This window comes from Choloepus didactylus, chromosome 3 (assembly GCF_015220235.1).
Source record: "Choloepus didactylus isolate mChoDid1 chromosome 3, mChoDid1.pri, whole genome shotgun sequence".
Taxonomy (NCBI): Eukaryota; Metazoa; Chordata; class Mammalia; order Pilosa; family Megalonychidae; genus Choloepus; species Choloepus didactylus.
Window position 1 is genome coordinate 16,070,631 of NC_051309.1, and position 27,016 is coordinate 16,097,646.

Genomic DNA, 27,016 nt, shown 5'->3' on the forward strand with positions numbered 1-27,016 from the left:
GAAATGATCAGTATACTAATCCTACAGCAAGTAAAAGAAAAGAAATAACAAAGATTAAGACAGAGATAAATGATATGGAAAACAAACAAAAAATAATAGAGAGAATAAATAAAACCAAAAGTTGGTTCTTGAGAAGATCAACAAGATTGACAAACCTTTAGCTAGACTGACAAAGTCAAAAGAGAGAAGACCCAAATAAACAAAATAATAAATGAGAGGGGGGAAATTACTACAGATCCTGAGGAAATAAAAAATATCATAAGGGGACATTATGAACAATTCTATGCTGATAAACTAGATAATTTAGAGGAGATGGATAATTTCCTGGAAACACATGAACAACCTAGATTGAATAAAGAAGAAATGGAAGAACTCAACAAACCAATTACAAGTAAAGAAATCTAATCAATTATCAAAAAGCTTCCTACAAATAAAACCCCAGGCAGATGGCTTCACAGGGGAATTCTACCAAACTTTCCAAAAAGAACTGACACCATTCCCACTTAAACTTGTTAAAAAAGTTAAAGAAAATGGAAGACAGACTAACTCATTTTATGAAGTCAATATTGCATTAATACCAAAACCAGATAAAGATGTTATAAAAGAGGAAAACTACAGGCCTACTTCCCTAATGTATATAGTTGCAAAAATTTTCAACAAAATACTTACAAATCAAATTCAAAGGTATTTTAAAAAAAATTACACACCCTGATAAAGTGGAGTTCATCCCAGGTATGCAAGGGTGGTTCAACATAAGAAAATAAATTAATGTAATAAAACACATAAACAAATTAGAAGGGAAAAATCAAATGATCATCGCAATAGATGCTGAAAAAGCATTCGACAAAATCCAGCATTCTTTTTTGATAAAAACATTTCAAAAGGTAGGAATTGATGGAAACATCCTCAGTACAATAAAGGGCATATATGAAAAACCCACAGACAGTATAATTCTTAATGGCGAGAGAATGAATGCCTTCCTTCTAAGATCAGAAACTAGTCAAGGATGCCCATTGTCACCATTGTTATTCAACACTGTGCTAGAAGTTCTAGCCAGAGCAATTTGGCAAGAAAAATAAATAAATGGCATCCAAATTGGAAATGAAGAAGCAATTCCCATCAAAATTCCAACAATCTACTTTGCAGACCTGGAAAAGCTAGTCATCAAATTTATTTGGAAGGAAAAGGTGCCTCAAATTGCTAAAAATATTATTTAAAAAAAAAAACAAACAAAAAAATGAAGTGAGAGGACGTATGCTGCCTGACTTTGAAGCTTACTATAAAGCCACAGTAGTCAAAACAACATGGTATTGGCAAAAAGATAGACATATTGATCAATGGAATCAAACTGAGAATTCAGAAATAGACCTCCAGATCTATGGTCGACTGATTTTTGATGAGGCCCCAAAAGCCAGTGAATTGGGACATAACAGCCTCTTCAATAAATGGGGCTAGGAGAACTGGATATATATATATCTAAAAAAATGAAAGAGGACCCCTACCTCACACGCTGTATAAAAATTAATTCAGCATGGATCAAAGATCTCAATATAAGAGACTCCACCATAAAACTCTTAGAAGATAATGCAGGGAAACATCTTCAAGACCTAGTAGTAGGAGGTTGCTTCTTAGACCTTACACCTAAAGCACAAGGAATGAAAGAAAAAATAGATAAATGGGAACTCCTCAGAATTAAAAATTCTGTACCTCAAAGGAATTTGTCAAAAAGGTAAAGAGACAGCCAACTGAATGGGAGAAAATATTTGAAAACTATCTATCTGATAAAGAGACTGACATCTTGTACATATAAAGAAATCTTACAACTCAACGACATTAGTACTAACAGTCCAATTATAAAATGGGCAAAAGAGGGAGGAATGTAGACCCGGCATCGTGGGATGGAGAACATCTTCTTGACCAAAAGGGGGATGTGAAAGGAAATGAAATAAGCTTCAGTGGCAGAGAGATTCCAAAAGGAGCCGAGAGGTCACTCTGGTGGGCACTTTTACGCACACTTTAGACTACCCTTTTTAGGTTCTAAAGAATTGGGGTAGCTGGTGGTGGATACCTGAAACTATCAAACTACAACCCAGAACCCATGAATCTCGAAGACAGTTGTATAAAAATGTAGCTTATGAGGGGTGACAATGGGATCGGGAAAGCCATAAGGACCACACTCTACTTTGTCTAGTTTATGGATGGATGAGTAGAAAAATAGGGGAAGGAAACAAACAGACAAAGGTACCCAGTGTTCTTTTTTACTTCAATTGCTCTTTTTCACTTTAATTATTATTCTGGTTATTTTTGTGTGTGTGGTAATGAAGGTGTCAGGGATTGATTTTGGTGACGAATGTACAACTATGTAATGGTACTGTGAACAATCGAATGTATGATTTGTTTTGTATGACTGCATGGTATGTGAATATATCTCAATAAAATGAATATTAAAAAATGGGCAAAAGATATGAAAAGACATTTCTTGGAAGAGGAAATACAAATGGCTAAAAAACACATGAAAAAATGTCCATCTTTGATAATTATTAGGGAGATGCCAATCAAGACCACAATGAGGTATCATCTAACCCCAATAAGAATGGTTGCCATTAAGCAAACACGAAACTACAAATGCTGGAGAGGATGTGGAGAAAGCTATTTCACTTCTCAGTATTTACCCAGAGGACCTGAAAGCAGTGACACGAACAGATATTTGCACACTGATGTTCATAGTGGCATTGTTCACAATTGCCAAGAGATGGAAGCAACCTAAATGTCCTACAGTAGATGAGTGGATAAATAAACTGTGGTACATGCATACAATGGAATACCATGCAGCAGAGAGAAAAAATGAGGTCGCGAAGCATATGACAACATGGATGAACTTTGAGGACATAATGTTGAGTGAAATAAGTCAGATACAAAAGGAGAGATATTGTATGATTCCACTAATGTGAACTCTGTAAAAAAAACATAAACCAAATGTCTTATGTTGTAGAATGTAGGGGACACAGAGATAGACAGCAACTAGTGAAGAGGGAACGATAATCTAATAAGAACAGATAAGATACTGAGGGTAATCTTAATGATATGGAAATGCTCAGGAATGACTATGGTTCATTAATTTTCTTGGGGTATGGTAGGAGCATATTGGAAGCAATATAGTTATTTTAGGATATTTGTTTTTCTTATGCCTTTGTTCTGTTCGAAATGTTTGTTTTTTTAAATTTCTTGATAAACAAAGTTTTAAAAAAATAAAACTCATCATGCTCAGACATATTTTAGCTAAGAATATTCCAAAAGCTGCAATTAAATGTAGAGCCATCGTTAACAGCACAATCTGAGATTCTGTCAGGTCTAAGTCCCAATCCCAGCTCTGCTATTTACTGTGTAACCAGAAGCAGATGCCTGAACCAATCTATTCCTAATCTTAAAATACTGACACCACTACCACATTCATCACAAAGCATGGGATGGAACCAACCAGACGGGAACTCCTCAGTGGCAGCGAGTCTGCTTTATGTTGGGAGCCCCACAGCCTAGAACATAGCCTGTTTTCAACCCTTAATTAAATATATATATATATATAGTGGTGACATACACAACATAAAATTTCCCATTTTAACCACTTTCAAGTTGTTGTAATCCAGTGGTGTTAATTACAATGTTGTGCTACCATCACCAACCATCCATGACCAAAACTTTTCCATCACCCCAAACTGAAACACTGTACCAATTATGTTTTAACTCCCCATTCCCCAATCCCCCATTCCCGGTCTCTGGTAACCTGTATTCTAATTTCTGACTCCATGAATTTGCATATTTTAATTATTTCATATAAGCCAGCACACATTCTTGTGCTAACAAATACCTACTTGTTTGCTATCCTAATTTCTCCGAGAGACAAAAGTCTACACTCTCGACTAGGAAGGTAGTGCATTGCAACTGTTTTTTTTTTCCTACAATGGCTTCAAGCCACAGCAGTATGAGATGGGAGACTCAAATTAGAAGGCATCTACGTGTCTCTCAAGCAAATAACTCTTCCTGCCCTGGCCTTTGCCCTGTGGTTCACAAAACAGATGACAGAGCATCCAGCCATAACTGGGTTTGGCCAGGAAAAGGGTGAATGCCCTTAGAAACTGGTTTCCCCACCCTTCCATGGCAACCACATAAAACTGGGGCTAAAACTGTATATACACATCATACAACTATATACATACCATATACACACAACCATATACACATACATATTCATACATATATATGTGCATATATATTTGTGTGTCTGGGTGTTTTACTTTTTTAATGCCACCCTGTCCTGGCATCTTGACAAATGTGGCTTGAGCTCCTACCCCATCTCCACCATTACCTTTCACCTTTCTGGGCCTCAGTTTCCCCATCTGTAAATGAGGAAACGTATTGGATCCTCTCCTGGTTACTCTTGAGAGTTTGAGAGTCTAGGCTGTGTCCTAACAAGTTGTAGGCACTGAGCTCTTCGTTAACCAGGTCTGATTAGGTAACATGTTACCTAATTATGTTAACCAGATCTGATTAGATAATGGCAATCCATGTCATCCAAGATGACAAAAGAACCCAGCTTTGAATGATTTACTCAGAGACCTGGGGAGGCCCTCAGGATTGGACCCTATAACCCTTGGCCCCAAATTCTATCATCTTATCTGAATAGAAAATCTTAAAATCTGTTTCAAACACTCTTTTACCTTGAATTTTGGTCCAGTCATATCTTAGCAATATGTCAGTGTCTCATCTCTCCCACCAGCTCCCAGGATTGCTAGCAAAGCACCAAGTCTGCTAAGTGGCTCCTGTTAGAGGCTCAATAAATATCTATGATGGATGGTGGTGATAGCTGCACAACATTGTAAATGTAGTTAATGCCATTGAATTGAACACACTGAAGTGGTTAAAATGGGAAATTTCAAGTTATATATATATATACACACATATATATATACGTTGTCACAATAAATTTTTTTAAATGAAAAATAAAACAAGAAACAAAGAACGTGGTTGCAATTACAAACACACAACAGAATGCAAAAAAGTGTGCCAGAACACCTCTCACATCCCACACCACACACCTCTCATCTTAATGTTGTGTGTCTTACCTCTGAGAGCCCTGCCTGCTCTGCTTTGGCCTCAAGGTAGTTATTTTAAGGCCAGAAACAAACAATGACAGCAGCAAAGAATGACAAATGATAAAATAAATTAATGACCCAGGAAATGTGCGTGCATTCATATGCGGTCCACAGACATTTCTGGGTTATGGGTAATATTCTCTGTCATGTCCCAGGAAGGACTTGGAGGTGATAAACATATATCTTCTGAGAGCTTCAAAGCTTCATTTTATGCCTATAAAATATTTAGCGGGTTGCAGCTCTGGGTAGTTCTGGGAGTCATTCCAAACCTACCAAGATCACATATATTATGTATCTGAAGTAAGTGGGAAGCTGTTTCTGATTCTTAACTTTAGTTAATTAACATTTTACCAGACTGTAGCATATTTCCTTTATAGATCCTGACCTGCAGCTCAAATATGATTTGCACAAAGGAATTTGCATGTTTCCATTCTCTCCAAAGGCTGTTAAACACATAAGGTGGCAAAGAATTCTTAGCAAAAAATTTGTTGAAGCAGTTTGTGTGCAAGTTTTAAGAAGCTCTGGCGACATCAAAGGCTAAGCTTTAACTTACCCAGGCCGACTTAAAAAAAAAATAGAACTTTAATAGTAATACAGGAAATACTGAAAAGAAAAATAAAATATACTTTGTCTTTTATCCAAAAAGATTTATAATTCAGACATTAGAAATTGTCAGGGCTTTGAACAAAAAATAAAGGTGCATGTCACCCACATTTCCTCATCCATACACTTGTGCACACTCCTTTAGGAAACAGATAGATACAGAATCGTGGAGCTGGAAGAGATCTTGGAAGACAATATTCCAAATACACTGACTTGTGAGGGAACTGGGGTACATGGATGCCTGGATTATCCCATGGCCACCTGTATTTGAACCCAGTGTCCTAACTTTTCCTAAAAAGTCACACTGTGCTGCCTTCCTAAAGATGACACAGCTGCATCTTAATATCCCGTGTATCCGAATACCATCTAGTGTGGTCCAAGTAACTCAGGCTTTATAGTCAGACCAGGGCCTGAATCCCAACTCCACCGCTTACCAGTTACCCAACCATGGACAAGTTACATTATCTCTGCACCTTACTGTCTTGAGTTGGTAGATGGAAATGCCCAAGTTGATCCCACAGGGGTCGAATTTAATTGTGAACGCCAGTTGGACACAGGTTTTCTGTATTTATCAGGGATATACCAAGAGATTTTATTGTAGAAGGTCACAAGGCCAGCTCGATCATTATTCATCCACTAGTGAAGTGCAACCATCTGGAGCTATAACAAGGAGGCCTAGTGGGGAACCAGCACAAGCAATACCAGAGACGGTGGGAAAGCGAAGGTTCGGCAAGCTTCTGTGGCTGTCCAACCCGAGTGACGCCTTCTTGAGGGGAAGGTACGAGTGGCCATCACGCCCCCTTTTCAAAGCTCTGCTTGTACCCGCTAAATAAAATTTCCTGCTAAGATACACGAGGGGTGGCGGTGTGGATATGGGAATGAGAGGCAGCAATGGAAGGAAAGTTTGGGGAAAATAGTCCTGGCTTCATTTTCATCACCACAGGAAAGGAGTCCAAGCAGAGAATGGTTCAAACAGCAAGTGACAAAATAAATGCCCAAGACTATTTGACTCTAATGACAATCCAGAACGCCTCCATTTTGGCTGTAACTGGGCTTGAGAAACCTGAACTACTTGAGATTAATTCAGGGGTTCCTAATTCTGGGATCTGTGGAGAGAATTCAAGGGGATCTGGAAACATGGACAGGAAAATAAACAAAATCACATACTTCCAGTAACCTCTAATTAAAAATGCAACCTTCCCTTCAATTACAAAAGCAGACACTGAACTACAGCAATATTAGAAGTGTCTCAGTCACCAAAGAAATGACAAATCTTTCGATATCGCATTCAGTTGTTGCTGATATCTAGAAATATTGTTTTTGCTCATCACAACTTTGAAATTTGGGAGTTATCAGACCCTCCAGTAGCTCCTATTAGTTAATGGGCTTGATAAAGAAGCACCTGTTACTATATTTCAAATTCATTTTTTTTAAATATTTTCATAGCTTTATTCCAATACAATGGGTCTTATAGTAATCTTCTGGCTTTTATTTTATGCATTTAAAAGCGTTCTGAGAAAAGGTCCACAGAGTTCACCAGTCCCTGGTACCAAAAAGGTTAAGAAGCTCTGATTTAAGTCTCAATTGGAGTTTAATCCTGTGGGCAGTTTTCCTAAAGTGGTACAGAAAATACCCTTCTACTATTGACACGGATGTAGACATCATTTGGGACAACGTGCCTAGAGAAGTGGAAAACTCCGCTCTCACCCCTCCTTGGTACGATCCATTTCCTCCATCTGGAATGCCTGATCCCTGCTCCTCTATCTGAGAAACTCTGACTTGACTTTGAGACTCATTCAAATACCCTCTCCTACCCGACCAGCCCAGGACTTGGATGTGAGGCTGTCTTGGGTCCCCATTCCTGCTGTGCCACCTCCAAACTGTGTGGCCGCGGGCTGGTCTCTTTTCCTCACGGAATCCCAGTTTTCTTATCTGTGGGGATGAAAATCGTACCTACCTGAAGGGGTTGCCAGGAGGATCGAATGAGTTACTACCTAGATCTCGCTTAAAGCAGCACCTGGGCCAGAGGTGAGTTCCTCAAAACCTGAGCTGAGGCCTCTTCCGGACCCTCCTGGTGGGGACTGAATCAGGTCCCCCCAAAAGCTATGCAGAAGCCCTAACCCGTGGTGCTGTGACTGTGTCCTTATTCGCAACCGGGGTCTTTGCAGATGTCATCAAGTTAAGATGCGGTCATACTGCATGAGGTTTTACTGCCTAAACACAGTGGCTGGTGCCCTCAGAAGGAGGTGAAGATTTGGAGAGACACGGGATGAGGACGGCATATAAAAACGGAGGCCGAGATTGAAGTGAGGCCACCACAAGCCTGGAACATGTGGGGACTCTAGAAGCTGGAAACAGGCAAGAAAGGATTCCTCCCTGGAGCCTTCAGAGGGAGAGTGGCCTGGTTGACAAGGTGATTTTGAACTTTTAGCCTACAGGACTGGGAGAGAATAAAGTTCTGTTGTTTTAAACCACCCATTTGTGGTCTTTGTTATGGCAGTCTTTTAAATGCATATATGATGCTTTTAAATGCATAAAATAAATTCAAAAGTTTAGGAGACCCATTGCATTGGAATGCAGTTATGAAAATATTTTTAAAAATGAATTTGAAATTACGACACCTCCCCAAGAACACTTGGTTAGCTGTCAGCCCTCATTGCCTCACTTTCTCACCTGGCTTTCAGGACTCATCCCAGGTGCTCCAACTGGTCCCTGTCCACGTATGTCTCAGCAGCAATGTGACCCCTGAAGGTCAGGGCCCGGCTCAGGGATCGCCGAGTCCCCAGTGCCTGGCACAGGGCCTGATGCTGGTCTGTTAGCGCTCACTAGAGAATCTTGAGATGAATAGGGTAAATTCCAAGTCCTGGCCTAGCAGGTGAGCCAGGTCTTGTCTGTGCTCCCCGCTGAGCATCCTCTGCACTTTTATCCCATGCTGCGCAGTTCCTCCTGCCTACCATTCCAGAGCCTTCCCTGCCCCTGGCAAATGTCCCACTTATCCCAAGCAGCTCATTGCTTGTAAGAACCACTTCTAAATGCCCCGGAACCACTTGCGAATGTTATCAAGGAGCAAGTGGCAATTTGAGGGGGTTTTGTTGGGGGATTTGACCCAGTCTGGGGAGTCCTTCCCAGATCACTATAACTAGACTCTACTGTGGGAGGATAATTTTTCAAAGCTCCCCAGGTGATTAGAGAGGCAGGCAGGATTGCAAACCACACTGATCCATGGTTCTAGGAGGATGGGCCCTGGGTTAGCTGTGTCGCCTCCACCCAGGAGTTGTCAGACATGTAAATTCTCAGGTCCACTCCAGACCTCTGGAATCAGAAACTCTGGGGCCGGCCCAGCAGTCTGGGTTCTGACAAGCCCTCCAGGTGTTTGGTACCTGCTCCGTGTGCGAACTCCTGGGCTCCTATAGCCATCACACGATTCCATTCCTTGCCTGCAACTGGTTTTGGTGCTGGCTGACAGGACTGAGGCCAGGCCTGCTGCCACTTCTGGGCACCAGTTCACTCTCCGATACAAAGAGGTGCAAGAGGCAGTGCCCCTCCCCTTGACATGACAGGCACGCGTGTCCCACATCCCCGAGCTACCACGGCCGTCCCGACCATGCTGATGTGCTAAGGATGGCAGAGGGAAGAAAGAAAGCAGAGGGTTCTTTGACAATGCTGCTGAACCCCTGAATTAGCTACCCTTGGAAATGCCTTACCTTCAACACCTGGTCATGTGTGACAATACATTTCCTAATATTTAAGTCACTTCAAGGATACCTGGCATGGAGATTACATCAGTGCAGTCTTCAAATGACCTTTAATTATCTTATGAGAATTGTCTGCAAAACTCCCAAAACAAATGGAAACATTTTACTCTTGTTTAAATATGTACATATGTAGGTAGGCAAATAGAGAGATTTCCACAGAGCACAATGAGGGCCATAAAAATATCATCCCGGTAAACAAATGACTACAGACGTCGAAAGTAAAAGGTCAGGAAGCTTGCAGATTGGAGACAAGTTGCCTAACAACCAAGGAAGGAATGAATATGAAGGAATATAATCTATTTTCTACTTTAGAGCCAGTGAAGATATAGTGTTCTAAACTTAGAAAACAAATGGCACTGTTGCAGGCATTTAGGACAGCCTCTCGTTTGCTCATTCAAGAACTGACAATCCGCTCCAGGCCAGCACGGTTATGAGGTAGGGGGAATGCAAAAGTGACCCAGATGACTAGGTTCTGTCCTTCAGGAGCTCACTGCCTAGTAAGGGAGCTAATGCTGATAATGCTAGAAATGAGAACTGCATACAGGGCTCCCAAGTAAAGAGCAGGAAGTGGGAGGTTATGACACTCCATGATAGGGAAAGGAGGGGTGGTGATGGAAGCTTACAGAAGAGAGGAACATTAATGCTGGCTCACTGGTAGGTAAGATAAGGTGCGGGAGGGTCTATGGCCTTTCAGGCAGGGGATGCACATGCAGTGGGGGCAGGAGAGGGAGTAACTCCTGTAAGGACCTACAGTGGAATGAATACCCAGGAATGGAAGGCGGGATGCTGGAGGTGGGAAGTTTGAGACAGGAAGTGAGGCTGGAATTGGACACAGGGGCCAGGTCAGGAAGGAAGGAAGGAAGGAAGGAAGGAAGATGGTGCGTAGGGTAGGAAGGCAGGAGGCATGGGTCTCTGAAGTGCCATCCCTTCTTCAGGCCTCACCTTCCTTGCCTGAAAAGGAAATTGGTGATGAGAATCGATGTCTGGAGACATCCAAGCCTTAACGGTGGAGATCACAAATTCAGGTTATAGCTGGATCCTTTGCAAGGTCAAGGAGAAGGGGGGGGAAAGGGCCTTTCAACAGACTGATCTTAACACCCTGACTTGCCCTGAGCATCACCCTATGTTCGGTACATCTGTCTGAGTTGTTGAGCTGTAAGGAGGGAAGAGGGACACCAAAATGAAAGGACATAATTTTCTGACTTCCATGCAATTCCCTCCTTTAGGGTCAATATTCTCAGGAACACGAGCTCATAAGAGTAAAATTCAAATGGGCAAAATGACTGAGGTTTGACATCGATGAAACTGCTCTCTCCACCAAGTACCTAGCACAGACACTTCTCAACATTTGGAAAAGTCTAGGACATCTTTTTTTCACTGTAGTCAAATCTTCAGTTTATTAAAATCAGCATATCTGTTTACTTATACTACTGTCTGTGGTTGACTTCAGATCTACATGCCTATTCCCAGTTTCTAAAAGATGTTCTTTCAGGAGGAAAGATAGAGTAATCACTAGACCGCAATAGACCTTGACTTTTCTATACTACTTATCTCCTACAGCAGGGGTCAACAAACTGTTTCCATACAGGGCCAGAGTGTAAATACTTTAAGACTTTGTGGTCATATGATCTCCACTGCAGCTACCCAACTTTGCCAACACAACAAGAAAGCAGCCATAGAAAATACTTAAGCCAATGAGCATGGGTGGGTCCCAGTAACACTTAATTTATAAAAACAAGCTGCAGGCCCCTATAGAATTCTGCAATTGTTATAATAGATCATTTTTAGATGACCAGTACAGCAGCCATGACAGACGCTTTAAAAAACAACAAAACTATTGTGACACAGTGTCTCTCTACCTGGCCTGTCTGCACAGCCACAGACTGTAGCCAACACCTCAGCAAACCCTCGGGGAAAACAAAAGGATAAGTGAAGCCACGAAGCCTGGGGCCTTCAGGGTGGGAACACACTCACGGTCATTTCTGCCTGAGCTTACCTTCTGCCATGGCCTTGATGTCGTCAAGCACTGGAATCACTTTAGGTCTTAGTCGTCTATGAATCCCACCTCCTAGCAATGGTTTAATATCTAAATTCAAAGAAGCATAAGGCAGAGTAAGGCGAGGTTCCATTTATTTCTTCTCCTTCTACCAGGCATTCTCTTCACACTGCAGGACTGCACGGCCAGAAAAGCCATTTTTAGTCTCTCCCGCCACAAAATCCCACTTACCACTGGAGACCCAGTTTAAGCGTTGGCTCCTGTGAGGAGATGTTTCCACACTCTTCCGTGTCCCCACATCAGCCAGCCATCCCCCACAGACTTGGTACTTATTTGTACCGGGAACATCTCGAGCCATAACTGCTGGATCCCCAATCTTTTTAATTTCACAGGTTCTGTCAACTGTGGGACTGCTGGCATTTAGGGCCAGATGATTGTTCATTGGGGTGGTGTGGGTGGGGGTTGTTGTAGGATGCTTAGCAGCGTCCCTGTCCTCTACCCACTAGATGTCAGTAGCACCTCCATTTGTGGCAACCAAAACACATCTCCAGACTTCTCCAAGCATCACCTAGTGGGCGAAACTGCCTCTCTGAGAAGTCCTGAGCTGGGCCGCACGCGGCAGGGCCCGCCCCTATTCCAAGGCTTACTGGTTTCTCTGGGGCGGCCCTTTCCTGTCTGACAGCAGGAGGGAGACACTTCCTCCCCCAAATGGGGAATGAAGAGCAAGTGCTCAGGACTTACCAGAGAACAAAGGCATTCCTACAATGAATGCTAGATTTCATTTGCAAATTGTCAGCAACTCCATGGAATTATTTTCTCTGCTTTTTCCCCTAGGTTTGCATGTAAATTGTAGAAAAAGCAAGCTTCATTTCTCAGGCCACGTTTTATGGAAGATGGTCATATCAACTTTTAAGCAAAACAAGTAATCGAGCAATCGTCCCTGAGGAGTTAACTTTATTTTACTCACTGTTCAGATCTGAGAATGCCCTTTCCTTAGTGGTGTTGTACTGGCCCAATACATAATCGATTTGCTAAAAAAAAAAAAAAAAAGAAAAAAAAATTAAATGATCCAAAGCCACAATAAAGAGATTCAACATCTCACGAGTCAGCGGACTGGCTCTAGGGATAGTCTGGTCAGGGCTGCTTTGGCCGGGGTCCATCACACACCCCCTCTCTCTGTGTCCTCTCACCTTCCGAGTGCCTGGCTGGGGCATTTTCTCAGGTTGGTGCTGGGGCTCCCAGCAGCAAGAGAGGAAAAGTGGGTGCTGCAAGGCTTCAGAGGAAATCTGAGCTCAAAACTAGCACAAGGTCATGTCTGCTGCTTCCACTGGTCAAAACAAGCCACAGGGACAGACCAGACCCAGGGGTTTAGAAACCCAAGGGGTTAGGAACTACAGAGAATCTGGGGCCATTTGCATTCCCCCACACTGGGCCCATTTTATTCAGTGGCTGTTAAGGAACTGGCCTCCAGAGGGGCTGCTTACCCTCCCAAACCGTTTCTTACCCCCTCTCCAATAGTGGATGTTATCATTTTTAAATGACTATTACCAATCTACTCAGTTAAATGTGTACCTCTTTTGGCATTCTCATTTTTCCAATTACTAGAGTAAGGTTAAACACATTTTTATGTTTTGCGGCCAGTAAATCGTTTACTCACATCCAATCTTTCAAATAGTTTTGTTAGTGCTCTTCATACATTTTGAACCAGATTAAATTTCCCCCAAATTCATTGCAACTTACTACCATTCCAAGATTACAAAAGCAATCCCAAATCTTCACCAGCCATTGTTGCTATCTATTTAATATTTGCCAACATTTTCGGGGTAAAAATTGTCTTCGGTGTCTTCAAAATGGCAAGTAAAAATATTATGAATTTTTATTTACAGATTAGGAAAATGAAACATTTCCACCAGTGAACAGGCTATAGAACAATGACATAATTAACTTCTCCCACCTCAATAATAAAAAATGCCTGCATTTTTTCTCTTTTATTCCAACTACACAAAAAAAATCTAGGATAGTATTTCATGTTTTAATATTTCTTAGAATATAATCAACTTGGAAGAACAGATCCGTGTGAGGAGGTCTATGCATTCCGGCAGACTCTTATTGGTGAATCCTCGGGGAGCGCACCCTTCTCTTGGTGTTGGTGCAATGAGCTTGGCATCATATATTTGGGATGGTTCCTACCCAGACACTTTTTCTTTTTTAATGTTCTGAATAGGTAATAAGTCAATCTAGTTCCAGGATACAGAAAAAGAGTGTCCTCCCATCACTGCCCTCCAGCCACCCCAAAGATAACTTTGTGTGTCTGTGTGTGTGTGTGTGTGTGTGTGTGTGTGTGTGTGTGTGTGTCCTTCCCGGGGGATTTTACACATGTACACAGATATTAGCAAATGGGTACTTATAAAGCAGAGAGGTTGCCAGAATTTTCACTACAAGAGTAATTTCGTGCAAACAATGGACAATTAACTATGTTGCCAAAAAGAAAGGATAATGGCACCCAAAGATTTTCCTTTTAAAAGAAATCATGAGACAGACCCTTAAGATTAAGTACCTTTACAATATGGACTATTATATTAGGTTCTATCTTCAAATAAAATACAAACCCCAGTTCTGAAATTATGGCTTTTGTACTCTTTTGAAAATCACATGCCGGGCCTTTATTGTTCCGTCCATAAAATCAAAAGATAGCACCTCCCTACAGTGATTCACTGCGAATGGTCAGTAGTGAGCCATATTTATTATTTTGAACGAAATCACTAACTGCTTTCTGTAATTGCACTGGGGGTAAATGTTATAAGAGTCTCCAATATTGTACAGATTCTTAAATTATTCAAGGAAAATAAGGCAGGTCAAGCTGGGGCTATCCACTAGCTTGTTTTTGTTTTTGTTTTTGTTTTCTATTTTATAGTTTGCACGGTACTTGTAGAGCTTAAATATTTTGAGTGTTATGCTGTCTTTAGAATTGCTGGAATTGTATATATGGTCCTCTTTCATAAATGGTAAATGATTCTGAAAAACAATGAGATATCAAATATACTCGGGAACTCGGAAAAGGCAACAACCCAAAGCATCATGGGATAGGCAGACTGTGGTCTTTACCACTGGAGTTTCATTCAGGAAAGTTCGCAGGTCTTTCAAGTTGCTGTCTGCTAGTTTCCCAATCCTTTTGATCCGGGTCCCCAAGTGGTGGTTTGCCACAAAACCAAAGACGATGCCAATGCTGCAGGAAGAGGAAAGAAGGGAGAGCATTTACTCGGCAATTCCTGGTCCCCAGTAACGCTGCGGGGACCGTCCTGCCCAACCATGCTGTCTCCTCCGCCTTCCCCTAAGTCTCCACAATCCACCACCTCCGAAATGCGGGCCAGAAACACGCCTGAATCCTCTCAGAGAAGACACAGATCCCTTCAAGATGAGTTACCAAGTTAAATGGGAATCTTATAAATGGAACAGTCATGATAAATTGTGGATGAGACAGAAGTTACAAAGGTCATAAGGCAGAGGTCCCATTCCTGTACAAATGCATTAATGCATAAATGTAAATGCGCAAGGAAACACATCCCACCTGTACAAATGCATTAATGCATAAACGTAAATGCGCACGGAAACACATCCCACCTGTACAAATACATTAATGCATAAACGTAAATGCGCACGGAAACACATCCCACCTGTACAAATGCATTAATGCATAAATGTAAATGTGCACGAAAACACATCCCACCAAAGAAGACGCTCAAATAACCCACCAAAATGGTAAGAGTGTTTGGACTTTCTAATGTTTCGGGTTTCTCTAATTATCTTTGTTAGTTTCTATATTGTCTGGGTTGAAAATGAACATGAGTTACTTTAGCATGAAATGCCATATGAGAAGCCACACACAAAAGCATACACACACTATTATTCCATTTATATAAAGTACAAAACCAAGCAAAACAATAATGTTAAGCCAGTGATTATATTTGGGGTAGAGGTGCCTAATGGCTGAGTGCTCTGTGGCTTAATGAGTGTCTTTACATCATGGAAATTCATACAGATGTACTTATGACATGGACACTTTTCTCCGTTTATAATATACTTCAATAAAAAATTTCAAAACTGTGATATGGAAGGCATCAGTCAACACGGGTTGCTTTGCATGAAAATAAAAAGCATCTTTTCAAGCCATCTCAAATGTCTCTATTTAATAATTCTTAATGTTGACTATTTACTAATATCCCTTGATTTAAATTAACTTGACCAACAGGCTGGGCTTTTATGTCAATGCCTTCACAAATTAAAATGTTTAATTTAAAATTAATTGCTAAGGTCCTGGAAGATTTAACCACTAGATGGCACTAAGGAATTACATTAAACGCATATGACAAACCACTGACTTTTATCTACAGATGTTATCAAGCAGTTTTAGAACTGAAAGTCCCATGTCCCCAGGAAACCCCTCAGTCCTGCTCAGTCCTGCGTAAAATGGGTCAGACGGTCATCCTATTTATAGGCACGATCTATTGCAAAGAGCAGAGGGTCACGGCTGGTTTCACTTGAAACATCTGTTCCTAGAGCCTCATTATGTATTACATATGTGCCTTAGATTTCCCCCAATCAGTCCAAGAATGCCTGTAACACACAACGTTGAGCAATATTTCTTATGGTTAACAAGTTGTGGTGGAATGAGTACTAGACCAGGGTTCCGGTTCCACTGTTGCCACCAACTTATCCTAGGTACACTTGAGGAAGTCAGTTTGTCTCTCTGAGCTTCAGAATCTGGAAACTGAAAATTAGATCAAACTAGGGCTGCTCAAGTTGCAAAGGAGAGGGTATAGGATGCTTATAAGCACTCCAAGATTTTTTTTTTTTTTTAATTCTGGTAGTGACCTTATAATGAATATTAGCAATATTCTGTGCCATTCAAAATGACACCTTTATAATCCATTATTGGCATGCAATTTCAGTCCTAAGTTTGCATTGGTATTTATGAGTCAGGTATTATACTATTCCAAGAAAAGTTTTTATTGGATGCACTTATTCCAGGTAAAGGCCAATGACCCCAAAATTATGATTCTGAAGTACCGTGAATAGGAAAACAAAACAAAACGTTAAGTTCTAGCAACGTACCTAGAGCTTTATTTACCCTACCAAATTCAAAAGATTATATAGCACCATGAGTCAGGATCACCATCTGACTATACCCCCCCAGCATGTTCAAATTATTTTAGTCATTCATCACACAACCGATTCATTTCGTCACAAGAGGTCAAAATGAACTTGGGATACAAAGTCCATGTCAACTGCTGCTCATTCGTGTAGCCTTCACAGGCCCGCCTCACCCCCAAATGGGGAGGAACCCCTCGCCTTAATTTCAGGCTCTCCCTGAAATTCTAGTGGGGAATTTCTCACTTCATAGTCTACTTTGTCTATATTTACATCTATGTTTAACTTCCCCTCTGAGACCCTAATGAGGCTCAAATGTCTTCCTTCTCAACTTTGTCTAAGGCAGGGTCCCTTGCCCACACTGATAGCTAATGAAAGTGGGTTCAAGGTCTGGCCTTAGATTTCACTGGGTCCTTCTAGGAGACAAGCCCTATGTTTGCGTTATCCGAGTCAGAAACTATCTTTGTTCCTTTATACAATAAAGGCCTTTACTTGCGCTTCATGAAGATCATCAATCAGCAAAGTGAATTTCAAAACAACATTTCAGTACAACATTGAATTTTAATGTGTCACACTGATAAAGACCTACAGTTCTGCTAATCAATAATGCATTCTATTAAAGTTGAAGCGTTGATAATATTTTTTAGAAGCATACAAAACAATTTTGGAGTAGAATTCGGCAACTTTCAAAGCTAACTTTCAGACCCATAGCACTTCGTAAATTCTATATTTAATGATGGCAGATTCAAGTGCCTTCATGGGCCATCAGAAAGCGTGGGGGCAATGTGTGTGGCATGGGGCTTACAGGGGCTGGGAGGTCAAAGGTGAGGAGAGAGGCTGCTCTGTGTGCCCACCGAGTGCCACCATGGTGGAACGCAGACCAGTAATGCCAGCTCTCCCAATTATTCAGAAAAATCTGCAAATGTGGATTCTTTGGTGAAATCCCCAATTTTTAAATATTAGCAACTAATTAAAAAAGAAAGTTAACTACTATGCAGACCAACTGAGGGTCTCCATTTGCAATCTTCAATTTAAAGACAAATAGAGAATAAACTAGCTATGCTTTTGGGAAATAACAACTGTTATTGATTTAGAGAATGATTCCTTAATGCTCAATGCATTTTTTAAGAAAAAAAATAATGAATTAATGTTTTTGGCTTAGTTTTTAACAACCACCAGCCAGCTGTTATGAGGACTCTGAGGGAAGTTTATCTAACACCAACTTGGAATAAAACTCCAATGACTATGAGTTTTCTGGTATTTCACACAAATGCTTTTAAGCTGTCCAAAACATGCTTTTTTTTTGGCAGTACAACTAAATCTCTTGCAATTTTTAACAGAAGATAGGAAGCTTTAAATTTTATGGCATATTAGCATTGCATCTTCTGTATTTTATTATGAACAAACCAATTTTCTCACAGACTTAAAGAGTAAAGCTAAATCTTTAAAATTGTAACATGCTTCCTTCTACAAACTCCTACTCACAATGAAATTAGCAAATGAAAGCCAAATAAATGATTTCAATCTGTAAATGAGCTCTTATTTTTTTAAAGATGGTTTTAAAATACTAATTTTAATTTTAAATAACTAGCCGTCTCATTCACATAAAGAAAGTTTTATGATTTTCAGGTATCCTATAGGTCAGTTGCTTTTCTAGCCAGGAATTGACAATCATATCCTAATAAAAAATGAACTTTGAAAATATCCATCTCCCAGAAAATGACTGAGACTCAAATTTAACCACAATAATTGTTAGTAAAGCTGACTTATCATACTCAGAAACTCAGAAATACACCAGAGAATTTAAGGCAGTGACTTCCTTTTTTTCCATAACCTTCTTGAAATTCTGAAAAATGCAGTGGCAACAAGAGTAAAGGAAAGAAAAGAGAGGAAATTTGGCTTTTTCTGGAGCAAGACACATCTGCTTAAACAGTCTATAGCGAAAGGTGGAAATTCAATCTTCTGCTGATGGTCAAACAAACTACATAAACATATGTCAACATCTGTGGAATTCTAATATTCCGCAGCTGCCTTCGGAAGAGCTCAAACAGAAAAAGAACATGACCACATACATATATTCCCCAAAAGGGGGTTGTGTGGGGAATCATTTTCCCTAACACTCATGGATTTCTCAATTTAACAAATAAATTTTTAAATAAAAATTGAAAGATGAAAAATTAGAGCACTCAAGACTAATTTAAAAACCAGCTTTTTAATTGTAACACTTAGTTTAAGAGCTGTGTAAAGGCATAATATCTGGTCATTGGGCCCAACAACAGGCAAATATACTGCTCTGGGTTTCTGAAGTGGCTTATTCTTTTTTCTTTATGAAATTGCTTATTAAAATTTTTTTTTATCATATACAAAGATTATTTGTCAGTAGTATCCAACCCATGCAAAGGTCCCTGTAAACCAAAGCAGAACTCCATTACCTCCTTTTCTTTTTCTTTGCTGCCTTCTGATTTTCTTGACATTCTTTCCTCTCTCATTTTTATCTAATCTTTATTTTTATTGATATACTTTCTTTTTCCTCCTATCTAACCCTTATAAAGAAAAAATCATCACTTTTCCCTGGTCTTTCATCTCCTTAGCTAGCTTAGAATACTTGTACAATACATAGCTATTATTCAACTCAAGATTTATAAGATACCTGCAAACCAATAGGGGTTTCGAAAGGAAAACATCAAAATAGCTATAGCAAAATTTTTAAAATGTCAAGGCAAGGAAGTTTCAACTTCCAGTCTGAATTCAAAGAAAAAAAACCTCATATTCTACTCCCACTTACACAAAACTTTAATTCATATATAAAGTCAATATATTTTATGAAATCAAGCCAGATTTAAATTTGTCACAGTCTCCAACAGTTGACTGACTTTGGTTTAATTTAACTGAAATCTAAAATTTTGAATTTCAAATTCCTAAGTTTTACTTGGGTGGGAAAAAAGTATCTAAACTGAATGCATAGGAGGCTGTAGAATCACAGGATTTTCTAAATTAAAGTATACTTAGAAAAAAAAACTAACCTAAGTTTGTTTGATGGCCCTGAGTTCTCAAGAAAAAAAAAATTAATTGCGGCAATCATTTTTTCTATAAATGGAAATCAATTTATTTCTGGCTTTATAACTTTGTTGTTTATATATTTTCATATTTTAAACATAATGTTAATAATCCTATCAGTTCAGAGTGAATTATAATATACATAACACATAATTATAGGTGATACAAATAAAAGTCCAATTTCAAAAGATAAACCAAATACAGGACATAGTTCATTAAAAAAAAAAAAAATCAAAAGCCTATCATGAATGTCAAGAATTTTCCTGAAATACATCATATGTATTTAGACCAAATGAAAACTAAACTTGTTAGAAGCCCTAAGGGCAAGTATTTTCGGATATCACTTTCTCATCTGAGCCTCATCTTTGATGTCTAGTGTGTATGAAGAGCAAGAAGCAACATATGCACAAGTCCTTGGATGAATGAAGCATGTAAGTCCCTGGCTTAGAGGAAATGCACAGGGATCCTTGTTGGGTCTGACAGGTATTTGGGCTGTAAATGACATTTTTCTAGTAGCTGGGGAGGAGTTAACTATCCCCACAGCTATAGGGTCTGTGCATTCCTGAGTCCTTCAAACAAAGCAGAGAGAGGCAGGGACATCTGGAATCACCATCAACTGGATCCTAAACTGCCCTTCAGAATCCACTGTAAGGAAATGGTCAGATTCAAATTATTGGCTAAAAGGGAGAAAGAGAGAGGTAGAGAAAGAGAGAGCACAGGAGCTGCCCATACCCCAGCCTCACAGAAAGAACATAAGAAGCTCCGTGGTCAACCAACATAAAGCTAGCTAGCACTGTCACTGGGATCCCATTTTCACACACATTGGTCAAGTCGGTTAATTCTACTGTTTTCAGTACAGTATGTCTTTGTTCAAACTATCAGTGCCATTAAATAAGTGGTAATGCATTTGGCTTTTGTTTTTGTTGTGGATTCCACCCCCCCCCCAGTTTAATTTTTATTTGATTAATTCAGCAGGTAAGACAGTAGCATGGGACATAATTTAAAAGAGACAAAAAGTCTCTCTATAGTAACAAATGGGTTCCCTGCCTTCCCCATCTACCTCCTTCAATTTCCTTCCCAAAGGCAACCACTGTTGCTGGTTTCTTGCCCATCTTTTCACATAGGCTCTACACAAATATAAGTATGTGTTTATGCCTCTCTCCTTTTTTGTTTTTATCGTAGTTTTCATGTTCTGCACAGGGTCTGCCACCTGCTTTTTTCACTTCCTGTACCTTGTCGGCTGTTTCATCCCAGGATGTCTCGAGCTGCCAAGCCCTCCTCACTGGGAACATCACATTCCAATAAACGGTCACTCCAAACCACACATCTTACCAGGCCCCTACAGACCGACGTGAGTTTTCCCATCTTTTGCTATGGAACTGTACTGGAAATCCTACAAGGGGGAAGGCATTTCAGAGTGCTTTGGGGAGTAAGGACTGGTTACAACAAATGAAGTGATGACACCAGGAATCAAGGCACAAACTTGTTTTGACAGTGATTGCCAATAGTTTTTTTTTTCAACTCAGTAGAACTTTTTTTCCCCCAAGTAGAAAACATAACAGAACCTCCATATAAAAAAAATATAGCTTCTCTGACTTGGAAGAGAAGTAGGGGGGAGGCATTGGAGATCCAGCCTTCTTTCCCCAACCTAAATTTTCTAAAAAAAGTATATAATTAAAAATTAGTAAGTAAATGAATAAACAAAACCCAGACCCATTGATTTTTAATTATTCTCTGCCTATTTTAGTCGTATGTGCATCCCATACAGAGCTCCAATATGTTAGAAACAGAATATGCTCTGCATGAGGCAAAACAGTAGATGGGATGTCTTTCAAACATCAGTAATACAGGAACCACCACCACCGTTTTCACCCTAAGCATATACTACAATTCACTTTTTTATTTTTCTTTTCTTGTCAGGCATTTTATTAAATTTATCTTAAAGCAAACTTCATTACCACTACCATAAGTGGAAGAAGCACCATCATTTGCCATAAGTAAAAGTTTAACAGTAAAACTACACAACTACTAGAATTAAAACATATTCATCTGTGTTGCCACAGCAAATCATATGAGAGTCTGGTTCTCCTAGAAGTTAAGGAAAAAAAAAAAAAAACCCACAAAAATACCAGCACCAATAACCACCATAAATAAAAACAAAAAATCAGATTCTTGGGTTTTAGATCTGACTGGTTAAGACTTAGACAAATTCCAGACTCCTGGGTCTCTTCCTTCTGCTTTCAAATATAAGAATAGGCTTCAGGGACCTTCCACTTCTCTGAAAATGCTAACGTGCCATTGTACTTTATCACAGAAGAGGAGAGGTTAACATCCTAACCAAATGATTAGCTGTTTGAAGACAGGTGCAGAGCTGGCCACTTTTGGACACCAAGGAAGCCTTTGTTGAACTGAACTAAAACAGTCACACTTAAAGGGCTGTTCTTCTCGGGTTTGCAGCTGGAACTTCAGCTGCTAGTCCTCATGCTTAAATGTCCAAGTATTACCTCCTTAGCAAAGTGTGAAAAATCTTACTCTCACTGCTACCAAGCAAATGTGGTGCTTGGAGGAAATACAAGGAGAATGCAGAGAGCTACTCTTGTCTCAGCATTTTCATCAGGACAAGCATGAATGCCAGGAATGCACATAGTAGGCACTTTATATTTGCTGCTAAATGAAACGCTGGTTGAGTGAATGAGGAAACGGGCAGCAATGACCAAATACCACGCCAAGGGCACCAGTATCCTGGTGCACTTCCTCAGCTGAGGAATCCAATTTGGACTCAACAAAACAGCACCTCGTCCTAAAAGCAGTGTATTTCAACTGGAAGACTGACAGCAGCAGGGGCCGCCACAGGAGCATCTTAAACATGAAGCGTCTCCCAGGCTTCAAGAGATGGTAGCATCGTAACAGCAAACTCAAGAAAACAGGGTTTATTATTAGAAAGTTAATTCCATTCTACAATTTTCTTAAACTCCCAAAGTTAGGGACTATACCATCTTCTGAGATTCCTTTGGACCCACAAATCAACCAGCAAATACCTGCTCTGCCTTTCTGCACCTCTCCTGTCTCTGAGCAGCTATTCAAGAGCGAAGAGCTGCTCTTCTAGAGGTTCTTCAGTGTGTGATTTATCACCATATCTTCAAGATGAAAAAATATCAAAGGATTGTCTTATCGGTTAAGTTAGTATAGCTTAATTACAATGCTAACTTCTGGCTGTAGTGAAATCTGGTGAACCATCTTAGATAAGTACTCTTGTTCTCACTTTTCTGTTTTTGTTTTCTGCTGTTTCGTTTTGTTTCAAACTCATGGGCCTAACAGTTGAAATGTGAGTCATCCTTCACTGACCTGAAGCACAACCAGCTGCTGTCCAAGTTTCTACTTGCCTTATAAACACACAGATCCCAAAGAGGGAGACTGTAAAATATTTCTTCAGGAAGGGCCCGTTTTTCTTCTGTCTCTGGTGCATTTCTCCGCCACAGTTGTTAGAGCAACGACACAGACAAAAGCAACATCCCACCAGCGGCATCAGAATAACAAAGAGCAGTCCAAGAGCAGCACAAATAATAAGTCCAAGTTCATAGTAGACAACCTGCAATGCAAACAAAGGAAGCAGCAGATATTATAACAGAAAATGACAAGAACATTCCACAGTGCACATGTTCCCTTTTATTATTTGTTTACCATCATGAGTTGACTCTTAATGTGCATGTGTATACATATAAATGTATATATATTATTTTTTTCTTCATATTTTGCAGTTACTTCTTGACACAGAAAGAAGCAGATAATTGAGTTATCAGAATATGAAACTAAGCGGTTACTCTCCTCTTTCAACTCCCAAGAAGATGTCCAAAAGCAGGGTCAAGCTGCAATTGATTTAATTTCAACCCTAAAGGTTCATGTCTGTGTTCTGTTTGTTTTTATGTGGTTTAATATATTTCAGCAGAGTTATTTGCATAATGAATTATTCCCCCATAGGGTGCTTTTCACCAGAAAGAGAGGACCAGTGGGAGTTATTGTGGATTCAAAGCAGTTTGGAATGAATCAGTTAGCGACAAGTTCATGGTTACAGAAGAATCTGGAATATGCTGAAATTTTAAAAATGACTCAGACTCTAAGAGCTAGACGTTTAAGCACAGGGCACTCACTCACTTCCATCCACATACTGGGAAATAATAATATGTACTTCATAAGGTCATGGTGAGGATTAGTATGATCAGATAACGTGCCAAGTAAAGAACCAGGCACACAGTAGTCACTTAATAAAGGGCACCTCTTGCGCCATGCTTGTGAGATCCTTTTCCCAGGGAAGTGCTGGGCTCGGCAGCTCAGGTTGCAGCCAGCTCCTATGTTCCTAGGAACCAGCACAACTTCTGCGTATAAGCACATGACCTAAACACATTTTCATAATCACTGCTGGCTTTTTTCGAGGCATAAATGGAAATTAATGTGACTGAATGATGAAACTTGATCTCATTCCGATTCATACATGCAGTTAGTCACATTTCCTTAAAGTAAGACATTTTTTTAAGAATGGCAGAAAAGCAGAGGTTGGCAGTTTGCAACTAATGGACAAGCCAGATGAGCAACGGATTCTGAAGCCAAGCTGAGCAAAGTCAGACGAAACACGTTTTGTTCTTAGAGGTGGGTCTGATGTCTTTGAAGAGGGCACTGAAATTGGAGTCAGAAGACCTGCTTTCAAATCCTGCAGAGAGCTTCTTGCTCCCTAACTGGAAAATGTTATATTAGTATTAACCTCATAAGAAGATTGCGAGGATAGATAATTAAATTATTTAATGTGAAGGAACTAGCCAAGTAAAAACCAGCACACAGTCAATAGTCAATAAATATTAGCTAAATCTGTGGGCAAATACTTAGGAGTATATTAAGTCAGGTGCATGTTGCATTTGGATATTATATACTTTGAAATTGATGAAAATGCTAAAAAAAAAAAAAAAAAGAAAAAGAAAGAAAAAGAAAAAAATGACTTAAACTGACCCACCTCTCAAACGTCCATGAAGAGTTATTTCTGGCTGATTCCTTTTAACCCTCCCTGAGCATTGACATCATTGCCCAATTAAGAAACCAGCCCCAGACACTCCAACTCTTACTTATATATTTCACTATCATTTCTCAGCAAATACTCTAAATTATTTACTATTTTTAAAGGTAGCTCAGAGCCTTTCTGAATCCCCAGGAGACCCTGAGTCCAAATCTAGGAATGTGTATTTAAATGGCTTAAATGTACTCCGAAAAAAATTTTAAAGTGTATACACCATCTCTCCAATGTTATCGACTATTATGTCAGGCAGTATCAGGAACAAGATACGTCATTTCCAGAGTTCACTTCTCGGCTGAAGTCTAGCCAAAGTCTGGCAGTACCTAAATTATTTTCTGGTACACAACTTTATGTCACTTTGGAGATTAGGGTGAAGACAAGATCAAAATTTAATTTACAGAAATGTGCCACTATTTGTAGGTAAACAAAACTAAAAGAGAAGGTTGAAGATGATGGCAGAAACAAAAATGCAGTGAATTATATAAAAACCATCCTAGCAAAGACTACAGTACAGAATAGAAAGTTCTAGCAAAAGCGTTGCTACTCACTAGCTTTAGACAGAGAGCAACATGAAATGGTAAGAGACAGGGAATTTACCTTCAGAGTCAAGACTACGTTTTCTGGCTGTGGAAGTCAAGGCAGTCGAGGCAGCATGCATCAAGAAAACAGAAAAAGTCCCATGAGTGATCAACCACTGCTGAGAACATCGATATCCCACACGGAGAAAGGCACATGACAGGAACAGAAGGACAGACACAAGGAAAGAACAGAAGACCCGAGGGTTTAATTAGAGAAACGGTGGTCTGGGTATGGCCAAGTTCTGGAATTTACACTCGAATTTATTTTTGGATTTCTTTAGAGGTTCTTAAACAGTACGCTAACTAGTTATGGATACAGGAATTAGAAGGAAAGCTACAAATGTTCAACACTAACAATGTGGTCTTCATAAAATAGAATCAGTGCTGCTAGAACTCCAGAGCCCAAGCCAAAAATCTTCCAAAGTGTCCTTTCTAAAACAAAAATCTGATGGTGTCCTTCTGCTTAATAGCATTCAGTGGATTCCCACCATTCTTAATCCAAACTTCTTGATGTAACCTTATATTGTGTTCTCCTGGCTTCATGTCTCCATTCTTCTAGAACATTCTGAACTTCTTTTAGTCCCCAGAGAGCTTCATGTTCTCTCTCCCCTTCCTCTCTCTACACACACCCCACCCCCACCCCAGCCCTGAATCAGCTTCTTTGCCTGGAAACATTATTTCCATCACTCTTCACCTAACTAAATCAAGCCTAAGCTTATTCAGCACTTCCTCCAGGAAGCCTGTCTTGATAATCAGGTCTAAATGTGATGTATACCTGTCTCCTGAGGAGCTCCAGAGGGAGGAGACCCCCACTTGCCCCCTCACAGTGCTCGCCCCATATAGAGTCACTGCCTCCCACGGGGCCATTTCCTGAACCGCTGTGTAAGCTCCAGGAGGACAAGAGCCATGACTGTCACCATTCACCCCCAAGTAGCCAGGACCTGGCAAACCACGGGTGCCCAATCAAAATCAGATAAACTAATGACCTGATGGCATGGAAGCACCTCCGAGACCACAGTTCCTAAACAGCGGTCCAGAGATGGGGGCTGGTTAATGACAAGGATGGACCAACCCGCAGCAAAGGGAGAAAAAGAAGATGCAATGAGTGTGCCATTAAGTTACATTTGCTCAATTTAGGACCCTGTCCTTTTTTGCAGGGGAGGGGGGCTAGTTATGTGTATGAAGGGGAACAAAGTCATTGTTATGGCTGATTTCAAATGTCCTTAGGTGGCAAAATCAAATTAGTTGACTCTGCATCATTCCCCAGATTACTTTTTTGAAAATTTTCTGGTATAGGAAATCCAAAAATTCAGAAACTACAGCCTCAGATAGGAAAGAACCATGTTGATGATACTAATAAACTTAAACTGCTGGTGGGGCAGTTCAGATGCATGAACTTTAATGACCCCTGGCCTGCCTTTCTGGGCATGGGTCCCATGAGCCTGTGTGCATCAAGGGCCCAGGTTCCCAAACTTGTCCACCTTAAGTACTTCCCCGGGTGTGCTAAAAATGCTGATTCCCAGACCCCAGCCCTAGAGCGTGTTAGTCAGGATATCTGAGTAAGCCACAGAATCTGTCTTTAAAAGGAGCCCTGTGTCATTCTTATGCACTATATAGACATCCCTTTTTAGATCTTAGTGTATCGGAACAGCTAGAAGGCAATACCTGAA

General features: G+C 40.2%; 1 protein-coding gene across 4 annotated transcripts in view; it reads right to left on the reverse strand.

The window, feature by feature from the left end:
• PROM1 (prominin 1) overlaps positions 1-27,016 on the reverse strand; it is a 149,718-nt gene that overhangs the window by 44,338 nt on the left and 78,364 nt on the right. For all 4 annotated transcript variants that reach the window (XM_037829434.1, XM_037829435.1, XM_037829437.1 and 1 more), the window contains exons 4-7: positions 23,093-23,298; positions 14,610-14,730; positions 12,472-12,535; positions 11,505-11,594 (exon numbers count right to left, since the gene is read on the reverse strand). In XM_037829434.1, coding sequence (XP_037685362.1) covers positions 11,505-11,594; positions 12,472-12,535; positions 14,610-14,730; positions 23,093-23,298 — 481 coding nt within the window. The remainder of the gene's footprint in view (positions 1-11,504; positions 11,595-12,471; positions 12,536-14,609; positions 14,731-23,092; positions 23,299-27,016) is intronic.